Here is an 11,549-nt window from a genome sequence, read left to right on the forward strand (position 1 = left end):
CATGTTGGCCGGGTGTGTTGGCGGGTGCCTGTAGTCCCAGCTGCTCGGGAGGCTGAGGCAGGAGAATGGCATGAACCCGGGAGGCAGAGCTTGCAGTGAGCAGAGATCGCGCCACTGCACTCCATCCTAGGCGACAGAGCGAGACTCTGTCTCCGGAAAAAAAAAAAAAAAAATCAGTTGGGTGTGGTGGTGCGTGCCTGTAGTCTCAGCTACTCAGGAAGCTGAGGCAGGAGAATCACTTGAACCTGGGAGGCAGAAGTTGCAGTAAGCTGAGATTACACCATTGCACTCCAGCCTGGTGACTGAGGAAGACTTCATCTCAAAACAAACAAACAAACAACAACAACAACAAACGTGATACGCTTGAGTCATCCCGAAACCATCCCCCCAACACTCCATCCATGGAAAAATTGTCTTCCATGAAACCGGTTTCTGGTGTCAAAAGTGTTAGCATCTGCTGCCTCAGGACACCCTTCTGTGTCTCCGTTTCCTCATTTGTAATATGGGAATCGTCTTAGTCCTGAATTGATAACCCCATGCTCCTAAAAGTGTGGTTTCGGCTAGGCGTGATGGCTCACGCCTGTAATCCCAACACTTTGGGAGGCCGAGGCAGGCGGATCACGGGGTCAGGAGATAGAGACCATCCTGGCTAACACGGTGAAACCCCATCTGTACTAAAAATACAAAAAATTAGCCGGGTGTGGTGGTGGGTGCCTGTAGTCCCACCTACTTGGGAGGCTGAGGCAGGAGAGTGGCATGAACCCAGGAGGTGGAGCTTGCAGTGAGCCGAGATCGCGCCACTGCACTCCAGCCTGGGTGACAGAGCGAGACTCCATCTCAAAAAATAAAATAAAAATAAATAAATAAATAAACAAATAAAATGCTTAGAGCAGTGTGCCTGGCCCCATAGCGCATACTGCACGGGCATTCATTGTTATTATTATCTTTGAAGAGGTCCAGGACCCTAACGTTGTGGGGGTCTGGTTGCGTCCTCTTGCCCTGCCTGTTGGGATTATTCATTTCTGGTCTCTGCAGGATGGAGACCTTCTCGCCTCTCTGTCGATGATGACAATGAGCTGGGCCACGTCACCCTGTCCCTAGCGAAAGGTTATCACTTCATTGGGGACATGAGAAAGGTCGGGTTGCTGGGACCGCGCCTGTCTCCCCTCTGCTGGAGAAGATAAGGGAGGCACTCAGCTTTCTTCAGGCAGAGTGTGGGGGAGCCACGATGTATAAATGGGGGGCCAAGAGGCAGTGGAGACACTGGCCCACTCGCTCCTCCGAGGCATCTCTGTCCAGCATGGCCAGGTACACGCTGCTGCTGCTGCTCCTGGCGGCGTGGGTGCTGACCGGGGAGCTGTGGCCGGGGACTGAAGCCCGGGCAGCGCCTTACGGAGTGAAGCTTTGCGGGCGAGAATTCATCCGAGCAGTCATCTTCACCTGCGGGGGATCCCGGTGGAGACGATCGGACATCCTGGCCCACGAGACTATGGGTGAGGCTGGGGAGAGAGTGGATGTAGGAGGGGAACGGGTGGCTGGATGGGTCCCAGGAGCTAAGGACAGAGATGAGAGGAGGTTGCTGGAGGAGGAGGGTCCTTGCCCTGCCACATTCAGCCAGGGACACCTGCCCAGCCTTGAAACAAGGGCTCAGGAGTTAGCAGAGCTGCAGAGCTGGGATGGGGGGTTGCAAGCCATCCCTGGGGGCTGGAAGTCCGAGCACAGGTTACTCTTTTCTGAGCAGCTGCTATGTGTCCTGTGCAAAGCAGAGCTGCTGCTTGTATGCTCCGGAGGTGGGGGCTGGGAGAGCGCCATTGGCAAAGACAACACCAAAGTGGTTTCCAACCCTTTCCAGCAGGTAATGTGAAGGGTGTGATATACACATAGCCGGATTTTGTCACCTAATGCGTGACCTCTCTCCAGCAAGCTGGTTTCTCCTCCCGTCTCTGTCTTTTTTTTTTGAGATGTGGTCTCACTCCATTGCCCAGGCTTGAAGGCAGTGGCCCAATCACTGCTCACTGCAGCCTTGACCTCCCAGGCTCAAGCGATCCTCCCGCCTCAGCCTCCAGAGTAGTTGAGACCACAGGCACCTGACACCACGCCTGGCTAGTTTTAATTTTTTTTTTTTTTTTTTCTGTAGAAACAGGGTCTCACTATTTGCCTAGGCTGGTCTCGAACTCCTGGGCTCACGTGATCCTCCTGCTTCAGCCTCCCTAAGTGCTGAGATTGGAGTCTCTGAGTGGCTTTATCTTCAAATGGGAGACACAGTTCCTGGACCTTGCAGGATTAAGTGGTGTGATTAAGTCAAAAGAGATTAGGGCAGAGTCTAAGCAGGGCAGCGGCACAGTCTGGGATCTATCAGGAGAGTCGGAGGGAACAGAAGACCTAGCTTCATGAGGGGCAGGGGCCTGGGAAATAGATATTCATGTTGGTGAGAAGGAGGATAGGTATGAGCGTGGACCTAGAAGACACACCACTTGGATTCAGATAGTAACTCTACAACGTAATAGTTGTGTGTTCATGTGCTAATCTTTTTTTTTTTTTTGTGAGACAGAGTCTCGCTCTGTCGCCCAGGCTGGAGTGCAGCGGCGTGATCTCTGCTCACTGCAAACTCCACCTCCTGGGTTCAGGCCATTCTCTTGCCTCAGCCTCCCGAGTAGCTGGGACTGCAGGCACCTGCAACCACGCCCGGCTAATTTTTTGTATTTTTTTTAGTAGAGATGGGGTTTCACCATGTTAGACAAGAGGGTCTCGATTTCCTGACCTCATGATCCACCCGCCTTGGCCTCCCAAAGTGCTGGGATTCCAGGCATGAGCCACTGTGCCCGGCTTTTTTTTTTTTTTTTTTTGAGACAGAGTCTCATTCTGTTGCCCAGGCTGGAGTGCAGTGGTGCAATCTCGGCTTACTGTAACCTCCATCTCCTGGGTTCAAGTGATTCTCGTGCCTCAGCCTCCCAAGTAGGTGGGATTACAGGTGCGTGCCACCATACCCCGCTAATCTTTTTATTTTTAGTAGAGACAGGGTTTCACCATGTTGGCCAGGCTGGTCTCAAACTCCTGACCTCAGGTGATCCACCGACCTCAGCCTCCCAAATGCTGGGATTACAGACATGAGCCACCATGCCTGGCCGTGCAAATTCTTTACTGAGTCCTGCCTCAGTGGTCTCCTCTGGAAAATAGGGGTGCTAACTGCACCCACCTCAACTGGTTGTCACTGAGAAGAATAAAGAAGTTAACCTGCTAAAGCACTTAAATGTTGTTTGACACACAGTAAGTGATCAATAAATTATTATTATTATTATTATTTTAGAGACAGGATCTTGCCCTGTTGCCCAGGCTGGAGTGCAGTGGTATGATCACAGCTCACTGCAGCCTCAACCTCTTGGGCTCAAGCAATTCTCCTGCCTCAGCCTCCTGAGTAGCTGGGACTACAGGCTTGTGCCACCATTTCTAACTTATGCTACCATGACTAACTTATTATTATTTGTAGAAACAGGGTAGTGCTGTGTTGCCCAGGCTGTTCTTGAACTCCTGGTTCTAGTGATCCTCCTGCATGGGCTCCTGGAAGTTCTGGGATTACAGGTATGAGCCACCATGCCTGAACTAAATAATCATTTTTGAGTGCTCATCATGTCCCAGACATTGTTCTAAGTTTTTTGTTTTTTTTTGTTTTTTTTTTTTGAGACGGAGTCTCGCGCTGTGTCACCCAGGCTGGAGTGCAGTGGCGCGATCTCGGCTCACTGCAAGCTCCGCCTCCCAGGTTCAGGCCATTCTCCTGCCTCAGCCTCCGAGTAGCTGGGACTACAGGCGCCCGCCACCACGCCCGGCTAGTTTTTTGTATTTTTAGTAGAGACGGGGTTTCACCATGTTAGCCAGGATGGTCTCGATCTCCTGACCTCGTGATCCGCCCGCCTCGGCCTCCCAAAGTGCTGGGATTACAGGCTTGAGCCACCGCGCCCGGCCTTTTTTTTTTCTTTAATGGATATTAACTCCCCTACTCCTTATAAAACTTGAGAAGGTTGGAGTAATTATTTTTTTTCCACTTTGCAGAAAAGAACATTGAGGCTCCAATAAGTAAATTTACTTGCTCACGATTACAGCTTGGAAGGGTTGGATTCATGCTCAGTCAGCCCAGCTCCCAAATGTACCAGGTCCTCAATTAATAATGAAGAGTAAGGGAAAATAAATGACAGGGTTGGGTGCAGTGGCTCACTCCCGTAATCCCAGCACTTTGGGTGGCTGAGGTGGGCAGATCACTTGAGGCCAGGAGTTTGAGACCAGCCTGGCCAATAATGGTGAACCCTGTCTCTACTAAAAATACAAAAATCAGCCAGGCCTGGTGGCAGACCCCTGTAATCCCAGCTACTCTCCCACCTACTCTGGCAGAGCCAGAATTTGAACCCAGGACCGGGTGGAATCAAAACTCTGGACTATGTGAACTATGTCTATAACTGTTGTCACAAGATCAGAGCTAGACCGTCCAGGAGCCAGGACTGTGGGTGCAGCGGCAGCTGAGCCCTGAGCACTAACTCTGTTCATCTTTTGCAGGAGATACCTTCCCGGATGCAGATGCTGATGGAGACAGTCTGGCAGGCCAGCTGGATGAGGCCATGGGGTCCAGCGAGTGGCTGGCCCTGACCAAGTCACCCCAGGCCTTTTATGGGGGGCGACCCAGCTGGCAAGGAACCCCCCAGATTCTTCGGGGCAGCCGAGATGTCCTGGCTGGCCTTTCCAGCAGCTGCTGCAAATGGGGGTGTAGCAAAAGTGAAATCAGTAGCCTTTGCTAGTTTGAGGGCTGGGCAGCTGTGGGCACCAGTACCAATGCCCCAGTCCTGCCATCCACTTAACCAGTGTCTGGCTGGGCACGTGTCTTTCGAGGCTCACATATTCATTCTTTCGTCTGCAAGTCACAGAGTCTAGGCACTGTGGGCTCAGGCACAGTCCCCGGACACCACCTATCCAACCCTGCCCTTTGACCAGCCTATCATGACCCTGTCCCCTGAGCAAGCTGTGCCCCTGCCTGGACAAGTGGGGACCCCGATCCTGATCTCTGACCTCTCCCCAACCCTAACTATGCGTTTGCCTGTGACTGCACTGCCACAACTGGGTCCCTATTCTACCCAGACAGGCCACACAGTGACCCCTGCCCCCTGCCCAGTCCAAACTGTGGCCAGCTCAAATTAAGCCTCTGTCTTAGTCCAGCCTTTGCACGCAAGCTTCCTTTTCCCTGCTTTCCATCCCCTCTCCTCCAACTCCCCTGACAAAGTTCCAAGTCCACCGGACCCCAGAGAAGGTGGCAGGTGGCCCCCGTAGGAGAGCTCTGGGCACATTAGAATCTTCCCAAACTCCAGTAATAAAAATTCCAAGACTGGCAGAGTGTGTGTGTGTGTGTGTGTGTGTGTGTGCGCGCGCGCGCTCGGTTGTTGGGCGTAGGACAGGTTTCAGGGATGCGCGGTACGCGGTACCCTCCCTCGGAGGCCCCCACCCCCAGACGCCCCAGGCCGCCTCCCCACTCCCCCTCAGCAGCCCCAGCGGGGACTTTCCGTCGCGGGGAAGGGGCGGGGACCCGGAGCGAAAGGTGCGGAGGCGGCCTGCAGGGGTGGCTCGGCTTCCCGTTGCCGCCTCGGGCGCTGTACCCAGAGCTGGGAGCCGAGCAGCGCAGCCGCGCGGGCCCGGCAGGGCTGGGCCGGACTCGGGACGCGCTGGGGGCGCCATGCGGGGAGGCAGGGGCGCCCCTTTCTGGCCGTGGCCGCTGCCCAAGCTGGCGCTGCTGCCTCTGCTGTGGGTGCTTTTCCAGCGGACGCGTCCCCAGGGTGAGTGCTGGAGGGAGCTCGTGTCCCGGGTGCTGCCGCTGCTCTCCCCGCGAAGGCGCCAATGCTCTAGGATAAGCCACGCGTTTGCGGAGCGAAAGGCAGAGGTGCAGGCGCCACTCGGCTCCCCCGGGGCAGGGACCCGGCGACACTGGGGAATGGGCGGCAGCAAGGTCGAACCGGAGCCCCGGGGCGGGGTGGGGGAGCTCTCCGGGTGGTTAACAGGATGTGGCGAGCACAGGGAAAGGGGGGGTTTGCACGGAGCCTGGGGAGGCTTCCTGCTGCTCATTTCCCTAAGCCCCCCACCTTGCAATTGTCAGAAGTCCAAGTTCTAGGGTGTGCAGGCGGAAGTGGGGGGATTCGACCCCCTTTCCTGAGACCCTCTGACTCCCTCTCCAGGCAGCGCCGGGCCACTGCAGTGCTACGGAGTTGGACCCTTGGGCGACTTGAACTGCTCGTGGGAGCCTCTTGGGGACCTGGGAGCCCCCTCCGAGTTACACTTTCAGAGCCAAAAGTAGTGAGTACAGGGAGGTGACGTGGGGAAACAAGCTTTGGAGGTGGCCGCTCAGGTCCCAGACTGCCATGGTTGAAAGGTTCTAGGAGTCAAGCCTGGCCAACATGGTGAAACCCTGTCTATACTAAAAATACAAAAAAAGTTACCCGGGGGCGGTGGCGCCCGCCTGTAGTCCCCGATACTCAGGAGGCTGAGGCATGAGAGTCGCTTGAACCCGGGAGGCGGAGGTTGCAGTGATCCCAGATCTCGCCACTGCACTCCAGCCTGGGGCACAGAGTGAGACTGTTTCAATTTAAAAAAAAAAAGAAAAAAGAAAAGTCTCAGGAGTCTGCCCCCCTCCCCCAATACTCCTCCACTCCGAAGCCCTTCAATTCTAGCTTCCCTCGTTTCTCTGCTGTGTCACCCTGGGCAAATCACTTTCCCTCTTTGAGGCTCCTTTACATTTCTCTGTTAAATAGCAATCATAGGGCCAGGAGAGGTGGCTTGCACCTGTTATCCCAGCATTTTGGGAAGCTGAGGCGGGAGGATCGCTTGAGCCCAGGAGTTCAAGAGTTCAGAGTTTTAGAGAGCCCGTCTCTTTTTCTTTTCTTTTCTTTTTCTTTTCTTTTCTTTCTTTTTTTTTTTTTTTGAGATGGAGTCTCGCTCTGTCGCCCAGGCTGGAGTGCGGTGGCCGAATCTCAGCTCACTACAAGCTCCGCCTCCCGGGTTTACGCCATTCTCCTGCCTCAGCCTCCCGAGTAGCTGGGACTACAGGTGCCCGCCACCTCGTGCGGCTAGTTTTTTGTATTGTTTTTTTTGAGACGGAGTCTCGCTCTGCCGCCCCAGGCTGGAGTGCAGTGGCCGGATCTCAGCTCACTGCAAGCTCCGCCTCCCGGGTTTACGCCATTCTCCTGCCTCAGCCTCCCAAGTAGCTGGCACTACAGGCGCCCGCCACCTCGCCCAGCTAGTTTTTTTGTATTTTTTAGTAGAGACGGGGTTTCACCGTGTTAGCCAGGATGGTCTCGATCTGCTGACCTCGTGATCCGCCCGTCTCGGCCTCCCAAAGTGCTGGGATTACAGGCTTGAGCCACCGCGCCCGGCCTATATTTTTTTTTAGTAGAGACGGGGTTTCACCGTGTTAGCCAGGATAATCTCGATCTCCTGACCTCGTGATCCGCCCATCTCGGCCTCCCAAAGTGCTGGGACTACAGGCTTGAGCCACGCTCCCGGCCTTTTTTTTTTTTTTTTTTTGAGATGGAGTTTCGCTCTTGTTGCCCAGGCTGGAGTGCAATGGTGCGATCTTGGCTCACTGTAACCTTCACCTCCTGGGTTCAAGCGATTCTCCTACCTCAGCCTCCCAAATAGCTGGGATTACAGGCATGTGCCACCATGCCTGGCTCATTTTTGTATTTTTAGTAGAGGTGGGGGGAGTTTCACCATGTTGACCAGGCTGGTCTTGAACTCCTGACATCAGGTGATCCACCTGCCTCAGCCTCCCAAACTTCTGGGATTACAGGTGTGAGCCACCGCACCTGGCCGGGAGCCCCTCTGTTATAAAACATAAACTATAATATAAATAAAGGGAAATAGGCCAGGTGCTGTGGCTCACGCCTATAATCCCAGCACTTTGGGAGGCTGAGGTGGGCAGATTACTTGAGGTTAGGAGTTCAAGACCAGCTATAGTAATCCCAGCTACTTGGGAGGCTGAGGTGGGAGGATCACTTGAACCCAAGAGGCAGAGGTTGCAGTGAGCTAAGATTGTGCCACTGCACTCCAGCCTGGGTGACAGAATGAGACTCTGTCTCAAAAAAATTTTTAAAAATAAAAAATGGCCAGGCCGGGTGCGGTGGCTCACGCCTGTAATCCCGGCACTTTGGGAGGCTGAGGCGGGTGGATCCCGAGGTCAGGAGATCGAGACCATCCTGGCTAACACGGTGAAACCCTGTCTCTACTAAAAAATACAAAAAAAAAAATCAGCCGGGTGTGGTGGCGATCGCCTGTAGTCCCAGCTACTAGGGAGGCCGAGGCAGGAGAATGGTGTGAACCCGGGAGGTGGAGCTTGCAGTGAGCCCAGATCACGCCACTGCACTCCAGCCTGGGCTACAGAGGGAGACTCCGTCTTGAAAAAAAAAAAAATGGCTGGCGCGGTAGGTCACCCCTGTAATCCCAGCACTTTGGGAGGCCACGGCGGGCAGGTCACGAGGTCAGGAGTTCGAGACCAGCCTGACCAACATGGTGAAACCCCATCTCTACTAAAAATACAAAATTAGCCAGGTCTAGTGGTGCATGCCTGTACTCCCAGTCACTCAGGAGGCTGAGGCAGCAGAATCGCTTGAGCCCAGGAAGCGGGGGTTGCAGTGAGCCAAGATCGCACCACTGCACTCCAGCCTGGCAACAGAGTGAGACTCTGTCTCAGAAACATAAAAATAAAAATAAAAAATAAAAAACGGAAGTAATAATGGAACCTACTTCTGAAGGTTGAGTCTGAGTGTTCAAAGAGTTAGGTGCTTGGCAAGGAGAAAGTTGCTTCATAATGTGAAGCTGTTTTTATTGCTGTGTGACATCAGGCAAGTCACTTAACCTCTCTGAGCATGTTAAAAGATTATTCAGTGTGGTGCTGGGGATGCTGCTGTGAAAGAGGTAGACAGAAAGCCTTGCCTACAGTCCAAGGAAGAGACCTGTGTTTCTTCATGGTGAATCGTACCTGGAAACTCATAATTTCCAATTGGGCTAAGTGAGGGAAGAGGAAAAGGGCCATTGAAAGATAAGAATGGGAGACAGAGCTCCTGGATTTTTTTTTTCTTTTTAATAATAATGATTAAAATACACACAACAGACCCTGCACGGTGGCTCACGCCTGTAATCCCAGCACTTTGGGAGGCCGAGACAGGCGGATCACCTGAGGTCAGGAGCTGGAGACCAGACTGGCCAACATGGTGAAACCCCGTCTCTACTAAAAATACAAAAATTAGCCAGACTTGGTGGCACGTGCCTGTAGTCCCAGCTATTCGGGAGTCTGAGGCAGGAGAATCGCTGGAACTCGGGAGGCAGAGGTTGGAGTGAGCTGAGATCGCACCACTGTACTCCAGCCTGGGCGACAGAGCGAGACTGTCTTAAAAAAAAAAAAAAAAAAAAAAAATCACACAACATAAAACTTATGATATTTTTAAAATTTATTTTGGGAACAGTCTCTTACTCCTGTCACCCAGGCTGGTGCAGTCAGCTCACTGCAGCAACTTTCCAGGCTCAGGTGATCCTCCCACCTCATCCTCCTAAGTAGCTGGGACTACAGGCATGCACCACCATGCCCAGCTAATTTTTTAAATATATTTTAGTAGACACAGGGTTTTACCATGTTGCCCAGGCTGGTCTTGAACTCCTGAGCTCAAGATATCCACCTCCCTCATCCTCCCAAAGTGCTGGGATTACAGGCGTGAGTCCCTGTGCCTGGCCAAAATCTACGATCCTAACCATTTTTAAGTGTCCAGTTCAGTGGCATTAAGTACATTCCCATGGTGCTTTCCTGGTTACCATTCACCTCCAGAAGGGGGCCTAGTTTTTTTTTTTTGAGATGGAGTTTCGCTCTTGTTGCCCAGGCTGGAGTGCAATGGCTTGATCTCTGCTTACTGCAACCTCCGCCTCCCGGGTTCCAGCAATTCTCCTGCAACCTCCGCCTCCCGGGTTCCAGCAATTCTCCTGCCTCAGCCTCCTGAGTAGCTGGGATTACAAACATATGCCACCACGCACGGCTAATTTTGTATTTTTAGTAGAGACGGGGTTTCTCCATGTTGATAAGGCTGGTCTTGAACTCCCCACTTCAGATGATCCACCCACCTGGGCCTCCCGAAGTGCTGGGATTACAGGCATGAGCCACTGAGCCCGGCGGGGGGCCTAGTTTTAATTGGTGCAGGGATTGGGGAGTCAGAGAAGTTCCTTCTTTTCTATTTTTATTTTAGTTTTATTGATTTATGTATTGATTTTATTTATTTTGGGAAGAGGTCTTGCTCTGTCACCCAGGATAGAGGGCAGTGGTGCGATCATAGCTCACTGCAACCTCAAACTCCTAGCTCGAGCTGTTTTCCCTCCTCGGCCTCCCCAGTAATTGGAACACAGGAATGTGCCATTCATTTTTAAAAATTTTTTGTAGTGGTAGCTCACGTATGTAATCCCAGCACTTTGGGAGGCTGAGGCGGGAGGATAGTTTGAGCCCAGGAGTTGGAGGCCAGCCTGAGCAACATAGTGACACCATCTCTATTAAAAAAAAGAAAGAAAGAAAGAAAAACAAAGAATAAGAAGAAGAAGAAGAGGAAGAGAAGGGAAAAAAGTAAGAATAATTTTCGGCCGGGCGCGGTGGCTCAACCCTGTAATCCCAGCACTTTGGGAGGCCGAGGCGGGTGGATCACGAGGTCAGGAGATCGAGACCATCCTGGCTAACATGGTGAAACCCCGTCTTTACTAAAAATACAAAAAACTAGCCGGACGTGGTGGCGGGCGCCTGTAGTCCCAGCTACTCGGAGGCTGAGGCAGGAGAATGGCGTAAACCCGGGAGGCGGAGCTCGCAGTGAGCCGAGATCGCGCCACTGCACTCCAGCCTGGGTGACACAGTGAGACTCCATCTCAAAAAAAAAAAAAGAATAATTTTTAAAGTAAATAAATAAATAATTTGTTTGGTAGAGACAGAGTCTTGCTCTGTTGCGTAAGCTAGTCTTGAACTCTTGGGCTCAAGCGATCCTCCCACCTTGCCCTCCCAAAATGCTGGAATTACAGGTGCCATTATGCCCAGCCTGTAATTTTGTATTCTTTGACCATGATTTTCTGTCCCAGCCTCTGTAGTCACCAGTTTACTCTGCCTCTAGGAGGAGTTCAAATGTTTTATATTCCATGTATCAATGAAAACATGTGGTGTTTGTCTTTCCGTGTCTTATTTCATGTAACATATTGTTCTCCATATTTCCATCTACGTTGTTACAAATGACAGGCTTTCCCTTTTTTTTTTTTTTTTTTTTGAGACAGAATCTCGCTCTGTCGCCCAGACTGGAGTACAGTGGCGCGATCTCAGCTCACTGCAACCTCCGCCTCCAGGGTCCAACCGATTCTCCTGCCTCAGCCTCCCAAGTAGCTGAGATTACAGGTGCGCATCTCCACATCTGGCTAATTTTTGTATTTTTATAGAGCTGAGTTTCACCATATTGGCCAGGCTGATCTCAAACTCTTTTTTTTTTTTTTTTTTTTTTTTTTTTTTTTTTTTT

The 11,549-nt window shown here is 52.2% G+C and overlaps 2 protein-coding genes across 2 annotated transcripts in view; both read left to right on the forward strand.

Moving 5' to 3' along the window:
- The first annotated feature begins 1,228 nt into the window (after window positions 1-1,228).
- On the forward strand, window positions 1,229-5,374 carry RLN3 (relaxin 3). Its single transcript, XM_025367267.1, has 2 exons — window positions 1,229-1,493; window positions 4,546-5,374. The coding sequence occupies exons 1-2, from the start codon at window positions 1,229-1,231 to the stop codon at window positions 4,782-4,784; spliced, it is 504 nt and encodes a 167-aa protein (XP_025223052.1). The 3' UTR covers window positions 4,785-5,374.
- A 209-nt stretch (window positions 5,375-5,583) lies between these two features.
- The window catches only part of IL27RA (interleukin 27 receptor subunit alpha), a 21,704-nt gene continuing 15,738 nt past the window's right edge, over window positions 5,584-11,549 (forward strand). Inside the window, exons 1-2 of the mRNA XM_025367265.1 lie at window positions 5,584-5,810; window positions 6,207-6,324. Coding sequence (XP_025223050.1) covers window positions 5,711-5,810; window positions 6,207-6,324 — 218 coding nt within the window. The 5' untranslated portion in view covers window positions 5,584-5,710. The remainder of the gene's footprint in view (window positions 5,811-6,206; window positions 6,325-11,549) is intronic.

This window comes from Theropithecus gelada, chromosome 19, assembly GCF_003255815.1.
Source record: "Theropithecus gelada isolate Dixy chromosome 19, Tgel_1.0, whole genome shotgun sequence".
Lineage (NCBI taxonomy): Eukaryota > Metazoa > Chordata > Mammalia > Primates > Cercopithecidae > Theropithecus > Theropithecus gelada.